General features: G+C 36.2%; 1 protein-coding gene across 2 annotated transcripts; it reads right to left on the reverse strand.

The window, feature by feature from the left end:
* Positions 1-1,809: 1,809 nt before the first annotated feature.
* LOC138742644 (odorant receptor 131-2) lies at positions 1,810-14,679 on the reverse strand. Of its 2 annotated transcripts, none has more exons than XM_069897331.1 (4): positions 14,481-14,679; positions 9,070-9,166; positions 8,496-8,586; positions 1,810-6,868 (listed from the first exon to the last, which is right to left on the reverse strand). In XM_069897331.1, exon 4 carries the CDS (start codon positions 6,758-6,760, stop codon positions 5,762-5,764), a length of 999 nt encoding a protein of 332 aa, XP_069753432.1. In that variant the 5' UTR covers positions 6,761-6,868; positions 8,496-8,586; positions 9,070-9,166; positions 14,481-14,679; the 3' UTR covers positions 1,810-5,761. The 2 variants fall into 2 exon arrangements, with proteins under 2 accessions (XP_069753432.1, XP_069753433.1); XM_069897332.1 differs by having other exon boundaries at positions 9,037-9,166.
* Between the last annotated feature and the right edge of the window lie 456 nt (positions 14,680-15,135).

Raw genomic sequence — 15,135 nt, forward strand, 5'->3', positions numbered from 1 at the left:
CAAGTTTAATTTAAAAATTTTTTAAAACTTAGACATGCAGCATGGTAACAAGCCCTTTCACCCCACGAACCTGTACCCAATTAACCTACAACCACCAGTACGTTTTGAATGGTGGAAGAAAACCAGAGCCTCCAGGGAAAACCCGCGCAGACACGGGGAGAACATGCAAACTCCTTACAAACTGCACAGGATTCCATCACTGGTCCTGATCACTGGCACTTTGCACTAACCACTACGCTTACAATTACTATCAGAGTACATTCATGACATCGCGTACAACCCTGGGGGCATGGCATGATTTCTATTTATCAGAAGTACAAAAAACTGTACTGAAGAAAAGATACCATTGCAAAAAAGAAAAATTTAAACAAATAAGTAAATTTAAACAAACTGGCTGTGCAAAACAGAAAAAAATAAATATTTAGTAATAGATAATATGTGAAGTAAGAGTCCTTGACTAAATCTTGTTGGCTATGTGGAGCAATCCATGTTACAAGCAAGGCTCCTCAACTCTTCATCTGCTCCATTGACAACTACATTGGGTACAGCCTCGTCAACTTCACTTTGCTGCTCATTTCACCCTGACCTCAAATTCACTTGATCTATCACTCTCCCCTTTCTCAATCTCTCTGCCTCTATCTTAGGAGACAAATTTTCTCCAAATCCACCATCTCCCACAACTACCTCGACTGCACTTCTGTCAGGATTCTATTCCTTTCTCTCAATTCCTCCGTCTTCATGGATTTGTTCCCAGGATCAGGTCTTCCATTTCAGGCCATCCCCTCTCCAACCATCAACTCACCCTTTACCCGCTTCTCCTCCATTTCCTGCACATCTGCCCTGGCCCCTTCAGCCCCTTGAGGTAACAAGGACAGGATTCCTCTTGTTCCATACCACCCCACCAGCCTCTACATGCAACATATTATCATCTGTTTTCTGTCACCTACCACGTGATCGCACCACCTCTCTTTCCCTATCCACCTTCCATAGGGAACTCTCCCTCCATGACCCACTCTTCCCCTTCCACTAATCATCTCCTTGGTTTCTACCCCTGGGTCCACAGGAAGTGTTATACTTGTGCCCACACCTCCTCCCTCACCACCAATTGGGGCCCCAAATAGTCCTTCCCAGAAAACACATTTTGCCTGTGAATCTGCAGGGGTCATCTACTGTATCTGGTTATCCTGTTGTGGTCTTTTCTCCATCTGGTTTGTTCTGACAAATAGTTAATTAGCAATTGATACAATTCCAATGGACAGTTAGCATTGGGTAGCACAACACTATTACACTGCAAGCAACCCAGGTTCAAATCTGCTCCTGTCTGTAAAGAGTTTGTACATTCTCCCCGTGTCTGCATAGGTTTCCTCCAGGCATTCCAGTTTCCTCTCCCCCCACTTCAAAACGTATAGGGGTTCATTGGGATATTTGGGTGGCACAAGCTCATGAGCTGGAAGGGCCTGTTACCATAGTAAGAAAAAAACTAGTTAGTTGTAAATTTCCTACTCACTGCTCCATCCACTGTGTGGAAATCCCAGACAGTAGTACCATCTCTCTCGACTGCAGAGTTGAAGTGAATTAATTCCATCCTGTGTGACTTGATATTTATTGCCCAATCAGCTTCCTGCTGATCTGAGCTTTTCAGATCCAACTGCCTGAGTCACCTGACTCTAATGGCCAGGTGCAGCCTCTGGATAAAACCCCTGATGAAGTCTGCTACACCATGCTGTTTGTCTAAATTTAAATTTAAAAAAAAATGTATCTGAAGTGCCAGTTAATGAAGAAATCAAAGGCTGTGTAGTTAACCAGGAATCATGGCTTTTATTAGTAGAAACTCAGTAGTACAATAATGAATGATAATGGGTGCGTACACAGTTATAGCCAAGGGGATAGTCTTTAGTGGTAGGGATAATACACGTCCAATGTCAGTAGAGCAGACTAAGTACAGCGAAAGACTGACAGCATGACAGTATCTTTGTACAGCAATGCCAAATGGAGAGCTTGCACCAACTCTACACTGGAAACAATGCTTCATGTCTCTCTCCTTGAACTAACTTTCAACTGGCTTCTAAAAGAAAGAGAAGGTTAACAATCTGATGGGAGCCAGGGATTGAAGTACAGTGGCTAAGAGGAATTAGATAAATAAACGAAACTGATACCTGACACTCTCAGGAACCAACATAGCACAATTCATTTTTTGTTTTTACCTTTGGGAATTTTAATTAAATCCTCAGCTTACTTAATTGCTGCCAGGTAATAAAACTACATTGTTCCAGTGTGTACTCTTTTTTTTCAGACAAATGATCCCTTCACAGATTGTTCAGTACAACATTCAAAACACTGATACAACACAATATATTTGATGCATTAACTCATCTGAATATCATTTTATACAGTTAACTACTGTCAAATAAAAGTTGCAAATTAATTCACCCAGCAGCAAAGTTTGATTCTAATAATGACTGAACTAACAAATCAGCTCTTCAGCAAACAACCAAGAAAAGTATGAATTGGATGGAAACATTAGTCTATAAATACTTGTAAAACATATACTCTTCCTCATTGTGCCTTGTGCAGTATTCAGTATGCAAGGGTGGGCATGTGCCTGTCCGTAGTGCTTGCCACTGTACTAGACTGTATCTGTTGCAATTTCTCATCACTATGTGCAGCCAAATGGAGAAGGCACAATTAATTTACAGACAGCGCTGGATTCCAACACCAGTCCCAGTCGCTGGCGCTGTGACAGTATTGCGCTAACCACTACACTAACCATGCTGCACCAAAAGTATGTTTTGGTTGTGTTACAAATCCTCGTAATCCAAGGCGTGGGGCAAGAACTAGTAACATCATTTATTTCCAGGTTGTGCTGGAGTTTTGTAGGAAGACACTAATATTACGTCCTCCAAAACTTACACCACCACGTCTATCACTTGCTTTAAATGCAGTCAACTAACAAATTTGGACAAAAATGTTAATATTATACATAATTATCTGCCCTTCAGAGAACAAAATCAAAATATTTTGGAGAGGTCACCAGGTTTGTTGTGTGGGCAAGTAGACAATAGATCATGAATGGAGATGCCTTTCACTGGGTCACGTTCAAGTAAAATATTGGTGTTGTTTGGGTTCCAGCTGGCACAGAAATAGATGCCTAAGAATTATATCTCTCAAAGCTGCTATACTGGGAGTGTTTTGCACTGTGAAGTTAGATTTGGAAGAATGAAAAAAGATGGTGTCAATATGGAAAAGATACTAATGTCGTGTTTCAGTTCTGCCTTTTCCTAATCTGCCTGGGCATCCCCTTGGCAAAGAAACGCCAATATAAATGAAATCCAACTGGTTTCTATAATGTTATCAATTTTTACATCTTGTAGATGGCTAGTGAAAAAGGTGCTCCATTTATCAGCTATTGAAAGCTCTTCTAGGTCTCCATTCCCCAACTGCGCTCATGAGACATTGACAGGGTCCAATGTGTAGATGGAAAATAAATACCAATATTAAAAAAATGTCCTAATAAACGAATCCTATGCTGCAAATTCATTGAAAGATGGGCTACAGATGCAAGGTTCAGTTCCGATAATGCTAATGTCGGCAATATTAAATATAGACAATTCGCCGTGTTAAATTATTTTTGAAGATGATACACACACGTTTGCAGAATTTTACACACTTATACACGTCTTACTGTGGAGCCATCTTTGCACTTGGTCATCGGGAGAATTGTGGAAAGAGCTGCTTTGTATCTGTTTGGAACAGTGACCCTGATATTGTTACCAGGTTGTATGACTTTGGTAATTTGTTATGGTTTGATCCAAATTGGAGGTGTGGTGGAACCATTGTATAGTTGTCAGCATTGTCTGTATGAATGTGACTTCCCCCTTCAGAATCCCCATAAAGGCTGCTACTCCTGAACCCCTCCCTCAGTAACTGCCTTGGAGTTGGGCCAGCCAGCATGTGAGACGCACTGATGATTTATGGTAATTAAAGCTTATTAATCACTACTTCTAGTCTAATGTGGTTCATCAGTAGTAAGACACTATTATTATTTAACCAAAAGCAATGATGGCTCCAGAGGAAGACAAAGAAGTGCACAGGTGTGTAAAATACTGCAAACATATATCAGAATCAGAGTTGATTGTCATGAACAAGTCATGAAATTTGGTGTTTGCGGCAGCGTCATAGAGCAAACATACATGTTATAACCATCTTGCAACATTACTATAAATAAAAATAATTGTGCACGAAAAGTAAAGCAGTGTCTTTGGCTCATTGATTACTCGGGAATCTGATGGCAGTAGGGAAGCGGTCCTTGTGCGTTGAGTGGTCGTCTTTTGGCTCCTGTACCTTTTCCCCCGATGATCGCAGAGTGAAGAGGGCATGGCCTGGGTGGTGGGGTTCTTTGAGGATAGAGGATGCTTTTTTTTTTAAGATTCTGCCTCATACAAATGTTCTCGATGGAGTGAAGTCTGGTGCCTGTGATGTCTCAAGCCAAATTAACAACCCTCTGGAGTTTATTCTTGTCCTAAGAGTTGGCGCCTCCATACCAGGCAGTGATGCAACCAGCCAGAATGCTCTCCATGGTACAACTGTAGAAGTTTATGAGAATCTTCAGTGACATACTGAATCTCCTCAGACACATTACCAAGTACAGCCGCTGGCTATACTTTTTAGTTGAATATGTGTGCCATCTTCAAGAATAATTTAATATGGTGATTAGTCAAAATTTTATATCGTCAACATTAGCATTATCGGAACTGAACCTTACATCGGTTCCTTGTCCCTTCAATGAATTTGCAGCAGAAAGTTAGTTTATTAAGACCACTTAAAAAAAATTAGTATTTATTCCCCATTTATGTATTGGACTCTGTCAATGTATCATTAGGGCAGTTGGGGAATAGAAACCTACAAAAACTTTCAACGTCAGGTAAATGAAGCAGCTTTTTCATTAGCCAGCTACAAGGAGTGAAGGGAGTTATAATTAAACATCACTTTGTGTCTATCACTCCCTGATAGTGTAATAGGTACATTTAAATTCTATTAAAATGGTATAAAACACCTGTGACAAGAAAAACAAGTCACATTTCAGGTCCAGGGTTTTTGGTTTTTGTTAATTCCAATCTCATTCCACAGATGTGGCCTGACCTCTTGTCTATTTCCAGTATTTTCTGTTTTTATTTTAGATTTTCAGTTTCTGCAGCTTTTTAAAGAAGGTGCTTGGTTTGGTGCATTCCATTTGAAAAAGAAAACAAAATATAACTGGAGATGCTGGAACTTTGAAATAAAAATTCTTCCCTGCTGATTTTGGTGAAGAATGTGATGGAAGGTTTCATCGTGATATTGCCACCATGATATCAGGGCAACTGAAATCCATCATTGCTGGCCAGCGATCATTGGACACTGACACGAGAAGCATCAGATGGTGAGTACAAACGTAAATCCATGACAAAACATTTTAAAGTCAGTTGAACTAACGCAATGTCTCAGCATCATTATGTAATTAAACATGCTAAATTTAATAGAAGTTACTTTAATGCTTCTCCATCTTCCTCTCTGATACAGCAAATCTGAAATGATCATTTTGTGTTCAGCTTGAAGTTGTCTATTATAATTCCCATTTTTTTCAACAAGAAAACCTTTGGAAAATATTTGTTGTCCAGGAATGTGGGATGAATTTGATCATTCCTTCCATTAGGCTGAATGATTTCTGATCCTATGATTTGACGACACGCTGCAACACAACCGGATGTGAATAACATCACAATCATTAGGAGTTGCAGATCCAATTGCTTCCCGTATCAGTCACAGTGCCAATGCCATGTATTTCATGCAGTTGAATCATCCCAGCACTTTTCCTCTTCTGTTTAAAAGTGCAGCAGAAATTGGTACTTGCTAATTTATTTCTAAGTTCTTTACATCTAAGGCCATAAATTACTGGACTAAGGCACTGGGCTACGGAGAAAATAACAGTATTGACTAGTTTCAGTGATCGTAAGTTCGGCTTTTTACCGAGTCCGAGTGAAATCAAAACTGGGAGAATGAAGAAGCTTAATTGTATTCCATGGATGAGAATGGTATTCCTTGCTTGAACATTGGAGGACACAAAATGCCCAGACCGCCTTCCTTCTCTGTATATTAAACAATAGCTTATTACAATCAGAACAAAGCACAGTAGGATAAATGCAATTCCAATTTGTCTTGAAGCAAATCCATTCATTGGATTGGGGCAGCTACAGTCTTTTTCAAGTATATATGCCAAAGAAACATTCAGGCTTTGAAAGATTACTGACCACAATGGATTCTGCACAACTATTATCCACATTATTACAATTATTTTCTTTTTTGCAAAACCAACAAGTGAATCATATCGCAGCGGCCAACAGATAGCAAGGCAAGCATTCAGGGACATCAGGGTTAAAGTTAACATAATGCACTGTGCAAATGTTATTTGTACAGGGAGCAGGATCCAGCAGATAATTCGAGGTGAGTTGAGTTTGAAGAGCCGAAAGCCATTTGTCAAGGTGCCCAAGGCAAAGTATATGGAAGAGCAGATGAGATGCTGGCACAGAAGAACATATCTTGTCTCTCGTTTCAGTTCCAGCTCTTGCTGCACGGTACTAATTATTGCGTGACTGCATACTGCGGTGACGATGAAATCAATCAGATAAACTGAAGTCTTCACTGCATTAAAAGTATAGTCAGAAGTCTCATTCGAGTCATTCATGGCACCGATGAATGCTCTTTGCTGTTGGAATGAATAAACCATACAGTTATTCCTCCATCAAGTACAACTGTTCATATTCAAGGACATCTTGCCATTTCAGTTTCTGTACTTCACTGTTTATTGATGTTATTTGTTTGCATCTACAGATCTCTGAAGGTCAGAAAAAAGAAACAATTAACCATTATCAGGCACAATACAAACTGCAACAGGTACAGGAGGGTGGATAATTATGGTGAGATCTGATATTTGATACATAGAAAATGATCTCATTTTCAATGTACAAAGGGAAATTCTATCTCATATTTTTTGCCAGATGCTCAAGAATCAACATTCTGTATCTCTGGCCTGTCGTTGACTTGGTTAAACGAAGATTTCTGTTTAATGATCACCAGCAAATAATTTCGTACCCACGGAACCCCACCTTAGGTTGAGAAAATTAAATGGGATATTGCTTTTTGTTAGTAATTAACACAGCATGGAGCAAACAAAGGCATAGTTCAAAACAAGAAAATAACCCTCAACAAAAAAGAGGCTTTGGCTGCTTTTCTCTCCATTGAAACGGATTGACTTGCATTGCACAAGGGCATTGCTTCCTCAGAGAGGGGCACTGAACAGAACAGTTATTGAGGTAGAATGGGGAAGAAAATGAGAATGGAACTTGACATTCTAAATAGTAAGACACAAATTACAGTGAGTGAAGTAATCCTGCGTTAAATCAGTTGAAATGCACCCCATCATTTATTTTCATCTGAGGCACAAATCAATGCTCAGACAGTGATACTTCTGAGAAAGTAATTGTGCCCAATAAGTATCCAAGTCTCATTCTTTACTTTTATTATATTGTAACATGAACAACATTATTTCACTTCCACAAAATGCGACTGTGGAAAAAAGGGAATCGCTTTCACAGTTTTGCTTTTTGTACAAGAGAGGGTTTGTTTAATTTCTTTCAGGAAGTGATGTTTTAAATGGACTTTGGTACACTCTGCAATATTGGTTTGGAATCCTCCAAAAGAAATTGTTCCAGATGGAATACAACAGATTAAGGTCAACCCTGCAAAGATCAGATCAAAGACAAGGATGAATAAGAAACTGGTCAAATGGGAGAAAACAAGTTATTGATTAAATGATCATGGCGGGCCACTGGGCATTTTACTCAGTGGGTGCCTTCATGTTGCATGTTCAATGGAATTGTTTGAAATTTGTGGCATTTATCAATTAGGATTATCATTGCAATTAATTGATATTAATTAGATGGAGTTTGATTAAATGCATTTTTAATCATATAATTTAAATAATATGACATCTAACCAGAAAATGTGGCTGATGCCGAATTAACAGTGATTTTTTTTTACATTGAAGATTAAACGATTTTTGTTGGGTGAGCTTGTTGAGTGACTGGAAACAAAGCAAGAGGCAGTGAGGTATATATCAGCAATGGTGTAACAGACTTGAAGGGCTGAATGGACTACTCTTCCTTATGTTCTGGTTTTAAAAGTAGAGTGGGATTAATGTTGGTCAGGGTTAAAGAGAGTATTGAATAGCAGTTGGTCTTCATATTACTGGAGAGGTAAAACTAATTAAAGGTACAAATGAAAATTTAATGTTAAAAGCATAGATAGTTTAATGTTTGTCATTGATAGCAACTTAATATAAAAATTAATGGTCGTAATTTTGAGTTTACAGTAGGATTAAAAGGAATCCAGAGGATGGGTAGATTTACAGGGAAACAGGATTTGAGACAGGATGTTCTGATATGTTGAAAGGCGGAACAAACCTGAGAGACTATATGATCTCTTCTTGCTCCACTTACTTATCTTCTTTTCATTCAGCCATAAAGATCCATCAGGTCAAAGTGAATATCTAATCTGAATAGTGGAATATTATTAAGATCTGCATTGAAGTGATAAACAGCATTTTCATGCACCCTGTTTCATTGAATGAAGTGTTTGAAAAAAACTACAGGGTACCTATAAGATCTTACATTTATTTTATTTTATGGCTTTTCTATAGATTGTGTGTGTGTAAATGATCCATTTAATTTAAAAATGTTCAGTCGTAAATGAGGTTGCAAAACAATTAATATATATAATAGCCTTTCAATTTGTACTGTTTTAAGAATCTATAATTATCATTTGTTGGAAATATGTAAGTGTTATTAATAGCTTATGAAGTTTCTGTTTGACTGCAACCAGTATTATTTTAAAGCTTTTTTCATCAGTATTACACTGCACCTCCCTGTCCCCATCCTGAAATTCTTGTTCGACTTGATGAGAGGGCAGGAGTGCACATTCCTTTTCATTATTCCATTATCATACCTCTCCAACAAGATATGCATTCACCATCTTTACCATTTCAATGAAGCAACTCCTGGAAGGAGGTGAATAGGCAGAGCTGACGCCAAATTGAAACAGCTGGCACACCCCTTAGGCTGATTCAAGATTTGACCTACAGATTACAGATCAGAATTAAAACAGGATTTCAATCAATCAGATCTCAAAAAGCAAAGCTCTGCAGAGAGAACAAGTACTGAAATATAATTTAGAAATCCCAACTGGTTGTCCCTCTGAGCTATCATGGTGAAGTTGACAGAACTTGCAATTGATATCCTAGGAGGCTGTCCACAAGGACCCAATGATGCTCATGGTGTGGGCTTCCTTGTCAGTCACTATCAATCAACAATTCCAGTGCATTTCTGGAACACATCAAGTTGGCCCAATGGACAACAAAACAGGAAGGAAAATTTTTTATTTTTTGGCTAATATTTAAAACATTTTACATATCATAAAAATGAGAAATAAACAAGATTGAATATCAAAATGTTTTTGTGTTGATAACATCTTCAGTTAAACCACTGGTATCTAGAATTCAAGCAACCAGGAGCCTCAAGCAGCCAGCAAAAAAATTTTTGAGGAAAATAAATAAGAAAATAAAATAAATAAGAACAAAATAATTGGTAAAATATGCATGTTAAAATTGTAAAAGTTCCAATTTCTATTCCATCTAAAACACTGATCCGATAAATCCGATCTCCACCTACTCAATTCCTGAGGAGTAATATATAATTGATGTAAAAAAAATTATAATGAAATAATCTAAATGGTACATTAATAGTATTTGTCAAAACTTCTTTACATAAATTCTGCCAAACTCGTTGATCTATTATCGTGTCCAAATTTTGTTCCCATCTTTTCTTTGAATTAAACAAACCTATTTTAGGTATTTGTTCTTGTAATAATATATACGCAATTGAAATAATTTTTTAACTATTCCATTAACCATTATTTTTAACAAATTTGAAAGATCTTTTAAAATCATTTCTGGTCGCAATTTGTCTCTCAAAAAAGTCTTCAATTGAAAATAACAAAATAATATTTTAAAAGGTATCCCAAATTTAACCATTAATTGATCAAAAGACATCAATCTATTATTATGATAACAATCCCTTAAATTAAAAATTCCCTTATTGTACCATATATTTAAAAAAGGATTATTTTTTGAAAAAAAAAACAACAAAGGATTAATTGTTGGTGTTTTTAATGAAAGAATATATCTATCAACTTCTAATTTAACATTATTCCAAATATTCAACAAATATCTTAATATTGGAGCTTCCTTGTCTATTACATTAGATTTAATGTCCCATGTATAAATGAACTCATCTGATGTAACCTCTCCTATCTTAGTTAGTTCAATATCCACCCATGATGGTTTAATTTTTACCAAACATAAAAACTAAACATTTTAATTGTGCTGCTCTATAATAATTTTTAAAATTGGTAAGTTGTTCCCATGTTAATTTTTCTAATGACTTTCTTACCATCTTCCCTTTCCAAAGAAATTTCCTAACTTGTTTATTTAAATCTTGAAAAAAAATTATGAGGTATAGATATAGGTAAAGTTTGAAATAAATATTGAAGTCATGGGAAAATATTCATTTTAATACAATTAACTATCCTAATTAATGTAATCAGTAAACTAACCCATTCCTTTAAATCTTGCTCTATCTTTTTAAATAATGGAATATAATTTAATTTATATAAATGTTTAAAATTAGTATCAATATTTATACCTAACTTTAATTTTATCTGTCCATTTAAAACGAACCTCTTGTCTACATTGTGAATAATCTCCTTCTACAACCTCCATTATTTCACTTTTATCCCAATTTATCTTACATCCTGAAATTTTGCCATAGTCTAACAAATATCTATAAAGTCTTGGTAATGATATTTGTGGTTGGGTTAAATAAACTAATACATCATCAGCAAATAAACTGATTTATCTCAAATCCCTTCAATTGTTGATCACATCTAATTTTTTGAGCAAGTGGTTCTATAACTAAAGCAAACAAAGCTGGTGATAAAGGACCCCCCTTACCTATTATATCTACTTAATCTAAAAGGTTGAGATATCTGTCCAATGGTAATCACTTTAGTTTTAGGACTTCTATATAAGGCCTTAATCCAATTTATAAAATTAATACCAAAACCAAATTTACTTAACACCTTAAATTTAAAAATCCCACTCTAACCTATCAAAAGCCTTTTCAGCATCTAAAGCAACAATAAGATTCAAATCTTTTTTTCTGAGCTAATTGAATTATACTTAACAACCTTACTATATTCTCCGACGTTTGCCTATTTTTAACAAAACCTGTTTGATCCATATTCATTAAATCAGGAAGATATTCCTTAATCCTATTTGCCAATACTTTTGCTTCAATTTTACAATCTACATTTAACAAATATATAGGTTTATAAAAGTAGGTTTTAATGGATCCCTATCTTTTTTAGGAATAACTATAATAATCGCCATAGAGAATGTTTCTGCAAAACTATGTTGTTTAGAAGCCTGATCTATTACTTTCATAAATAATGTGTCTGTTAATCCCATTAATATTAAAACCTAATATCTTAAATGTTTTAGCCATTATTTCCAAAATTATTAACGTACGGTCCTATCCAGGAAGAATTCCCATAAATTATCATCTGCAATCCAAAAACAATGAACATACTCAAAATAAAAATATTATATAAAATTGTTAAATTTAAAAAAATTGAAAAATGAAAAAACCCTCCCTTCCCAAGATGCTCGAAAAACTAGCATTACCACCCTCCTTCCAAACCACGAAAACACATGTGGTCATTAGAAACTAACAAACACTATCCTCGACTCCCGGGGAAAAAATATTTTAAAAAAAGAAAAACACATTGCCCATTAAACAATCATTTCAATAAGTCCTCCTATGGAAGGTAAGCCAATGGGAGATCTTTAACATATTTTTTGGCCTGAATATAATTGTTGAAGAAGATGTTCTCCTGATCTGGAATGAAGGCTTTCAAAGTAGCTGGATATCGCAGCACAAATCTGTAACTTTTATCACATAAAGCCTTCTTAACTGGATTAAACTCTTTCCTCTTCTTCAAAAGAACTTGACTCAGATCTGAATAAAAAAAATCTTATCACCTTTGTAATTCAAAGGTCCATGTTCCTTAGCTCTTCTCATTGCCAATCCAAGTATCTTTTCTCAATCTTGATAATTTAAAAATCTGATTAATATAGACTGAGGTCTTTGATTTGGTCCAGGCTTTGGTCAAAGAGCTTGATGGGCACTCTCAATCAAAATTCTCTCTTTGAAATTTTCTCGCCCAAGATTTGTGGTATCTAATCTTGAAAAATGCGAATTACATCTTCACCTTCTTTATCCTCAGACATTCCAACAATTTTGAGATTATTCCTTCTACTATAAATTTCCAAGATATCAACCTTCTCCAACAGTTTTTCATTCGTAGAAACCAAGGCAGTAACATTAATATTAATGTTATTAACATTAACATTTGTTCTTTCCTCAATACGTTGAACTTCTTCACAATCATCTTAAATTATTTCTTCCAATTTATCAACTCTTTGTGAAACACTATTTATTGATTTAGTTAAGTCAATTTAAACTTGTACTTCTCCGGTTAAAAATTAAAACTTAGTTTCCATTGTATTTGCAAGATTATCAATTTTAGCTTCAATTTTATCCATTTTCTTCTTAAAAAACTTTGCTTTGCCTTTAAATTCTTCTTCTTCTGTAGTTGTATCTTCATCTTCACTTGTAAGATCACTAGAATCCTCTTCCATGCCAGATAAGTCTTCTTCTTCTTGCAGATCTGGAGTGCTGGACTGGCCTTTTAAGAGAGATGAAGATTTTTTTTCTCTTTAACTTTTTCATCCACAGCACGCATGCATGACTCCTTGCGCATGCGCAGCATGGAAGTAGTTTTCAGAACGATTCCATCTTTGCGGAGAGGCACAGGGATAGCTCCGTGAGACGGTCCCTCTCCAGGGCTGTCTTCAACGGGTCGAGGAAGAACTCCGACGGCCGACTTCATTGAAGAGGCTCTTTTTCTCTCTTTGGTTCACGTTTTTCCATCAGTGTAGTTTTTGACGTTTTTCTTTCTTTGGTGACATTGTAGTTAACATTTTTAATAGTTTTAAAAGACTTTAAATTAACTTTAATAGTAAAAACAACTTAATTAGCATTTTTAAAATTATAATCCCTGGGAGTTGTAAGGAGACACTGCGTTCCCTATGCCATCACATGACCTCCCCAACTTTTGAAAGTTTTACCTAATTGAATTAATCCCCCACATACAATGTTAACATGGGACCAAGAAATAATTTAAGAAGTAAAAACTCAACTACATCTAATGCAAAAAAATGTAGCATTTCGGTCAAACTGGTGCCAAATATCTGCACTTTATGTCATTTCATCTTTTTGAAAATTCCTCTGGAAAGCTGCCAAACATTTCTTCCTGAAAAGGGGCAGAAGGAGACTAGTGGTGACTTCAGTATTTCTGCATTGAAATGGGTGGTCCAGATTCTGCTGCTGGTTTCATCCTGTAATCCCCGCGAGTGACTGGGAATGGAAGAACTCTAAAATTAAAAGAGCACTTTTTGTGGCACACAAGGTTTCATTTCACATGCTTGCCTTAAGCATAATGCCCTCTGTTTTCAAATTGGAGGTCAGTCTCCGGCATTGAAAGTGTCAGTATGATTCATGGGAGGCAAAATGGGGATGATCCATTTCCAGTTTTTTCTGCTGAAATGAGAATGGTTTTTTGTGAGCTTCCAAGAAATAGATAGCAGCCTGCTGCTAATGCTTTCCTTATCTATGGCAGAGACATTGCCTGTGCTTCTAATATCCACAGCAATGCCATTAAAAATGCAGAATGCCAAGTGAACTCTTAAGCAGTACCTGTTGACACTTCGCAGCAATGGACTGATAGACATATGCTGTCTGCCTTTTAGCGCTGTTGGACACAGCTATGTTTGAATTATATTACCTATCTAGATATGATTTAATATTTCTCAAATTATATCCCGATAAATATTTCCACTGCACGTGAATCAAAATTAGTCAAATTCAGTGAATGGCTTCAATGTCCCTGCATTCTTTTCATTCCAGAAACCGTATTAACAATCTATCCTTATTTCTTGTCTAACAATGGATAGGAGCAATGTTGCTGTTTGGAACAAATCGTTCATGTTTAATGAAAACCACTAGGTAATTAACACTCTGCATGGTAACACTGTTAAATTAATTATTTTCTTACTTTTAAAATGACATATGTTCCCCTTTTAGAAGTTCCTGTTATTTATTTCTTCAATGCATGACCCTTTCACCATCGACAGTGTAACATTGCTCAGATATTTCAATTAATCATTTATTAAAATTCATTTTTGTACTGTCCACCTCTGTAATTTATCTTACCTTTCTGGTCTCTTCCTCCAAACCTCAACAAATATTGCTTGTGTTAATTTTCTTTCTTGAAGCACATTTCACGATAAACATTTTTAACGTTGCCTTTTACAGAACGACAGAAGCACTAAGGCACGAAGAGTGTGCATTGTTGCAACACAACTGCTAAATGTGATACCAGGATGGTTTAATTGTCAGAGAAATGAGGAAACGATCAGAATTGAGCGACTGCGTGCTTTGAACTCTGAAAACTTTATCCACCTTACTTGCTTATATTACGGCCATCTCAAAAACCATCTTACCCAATAAGGAGCATTTTTTCTTTATTTGGTAAATATACGAAATCCTTAGACATCAGCGTCAGAATTATATTGCTGTGTCTGGAAAATTGTACAAGAGCTCCAGGGTCCTGGTACTACCACCTTCCTACACATTTTTGGAATAAAGGAACGATAAATTTGGAATCTTTATTATGTGTCACATTCCCCTTGATTGAAAAGAGTATAGATAAGGAAACGGGAATTCCCACAGTTGCATGAACTTTTTGGATGCGCTTGTATGTTGGCACACAATGGTAGTGAAACACTGCTTAGCCCACTAGAAGGCAAATTAAAATGTTTACAGCTTCTGCTGTTGGGCTTGATTTGCTTTAAATTTAGACATACAG

This window comes from Narcine bancroftii, chromosome 9 (assembly GCF_036971445.1).
Source record: "Narcine bancroftii isolate sNarBan1 chromosome 9, sNarBan1.hap1, whole genome shotgun sequence".
Classification (NCBI taxonomy): Eukaryota; Metazoa; Chordata; class Chondrichthyes; order Torpediniformes; family Narcinidae; genus Narcine; species Narcine bancroftii.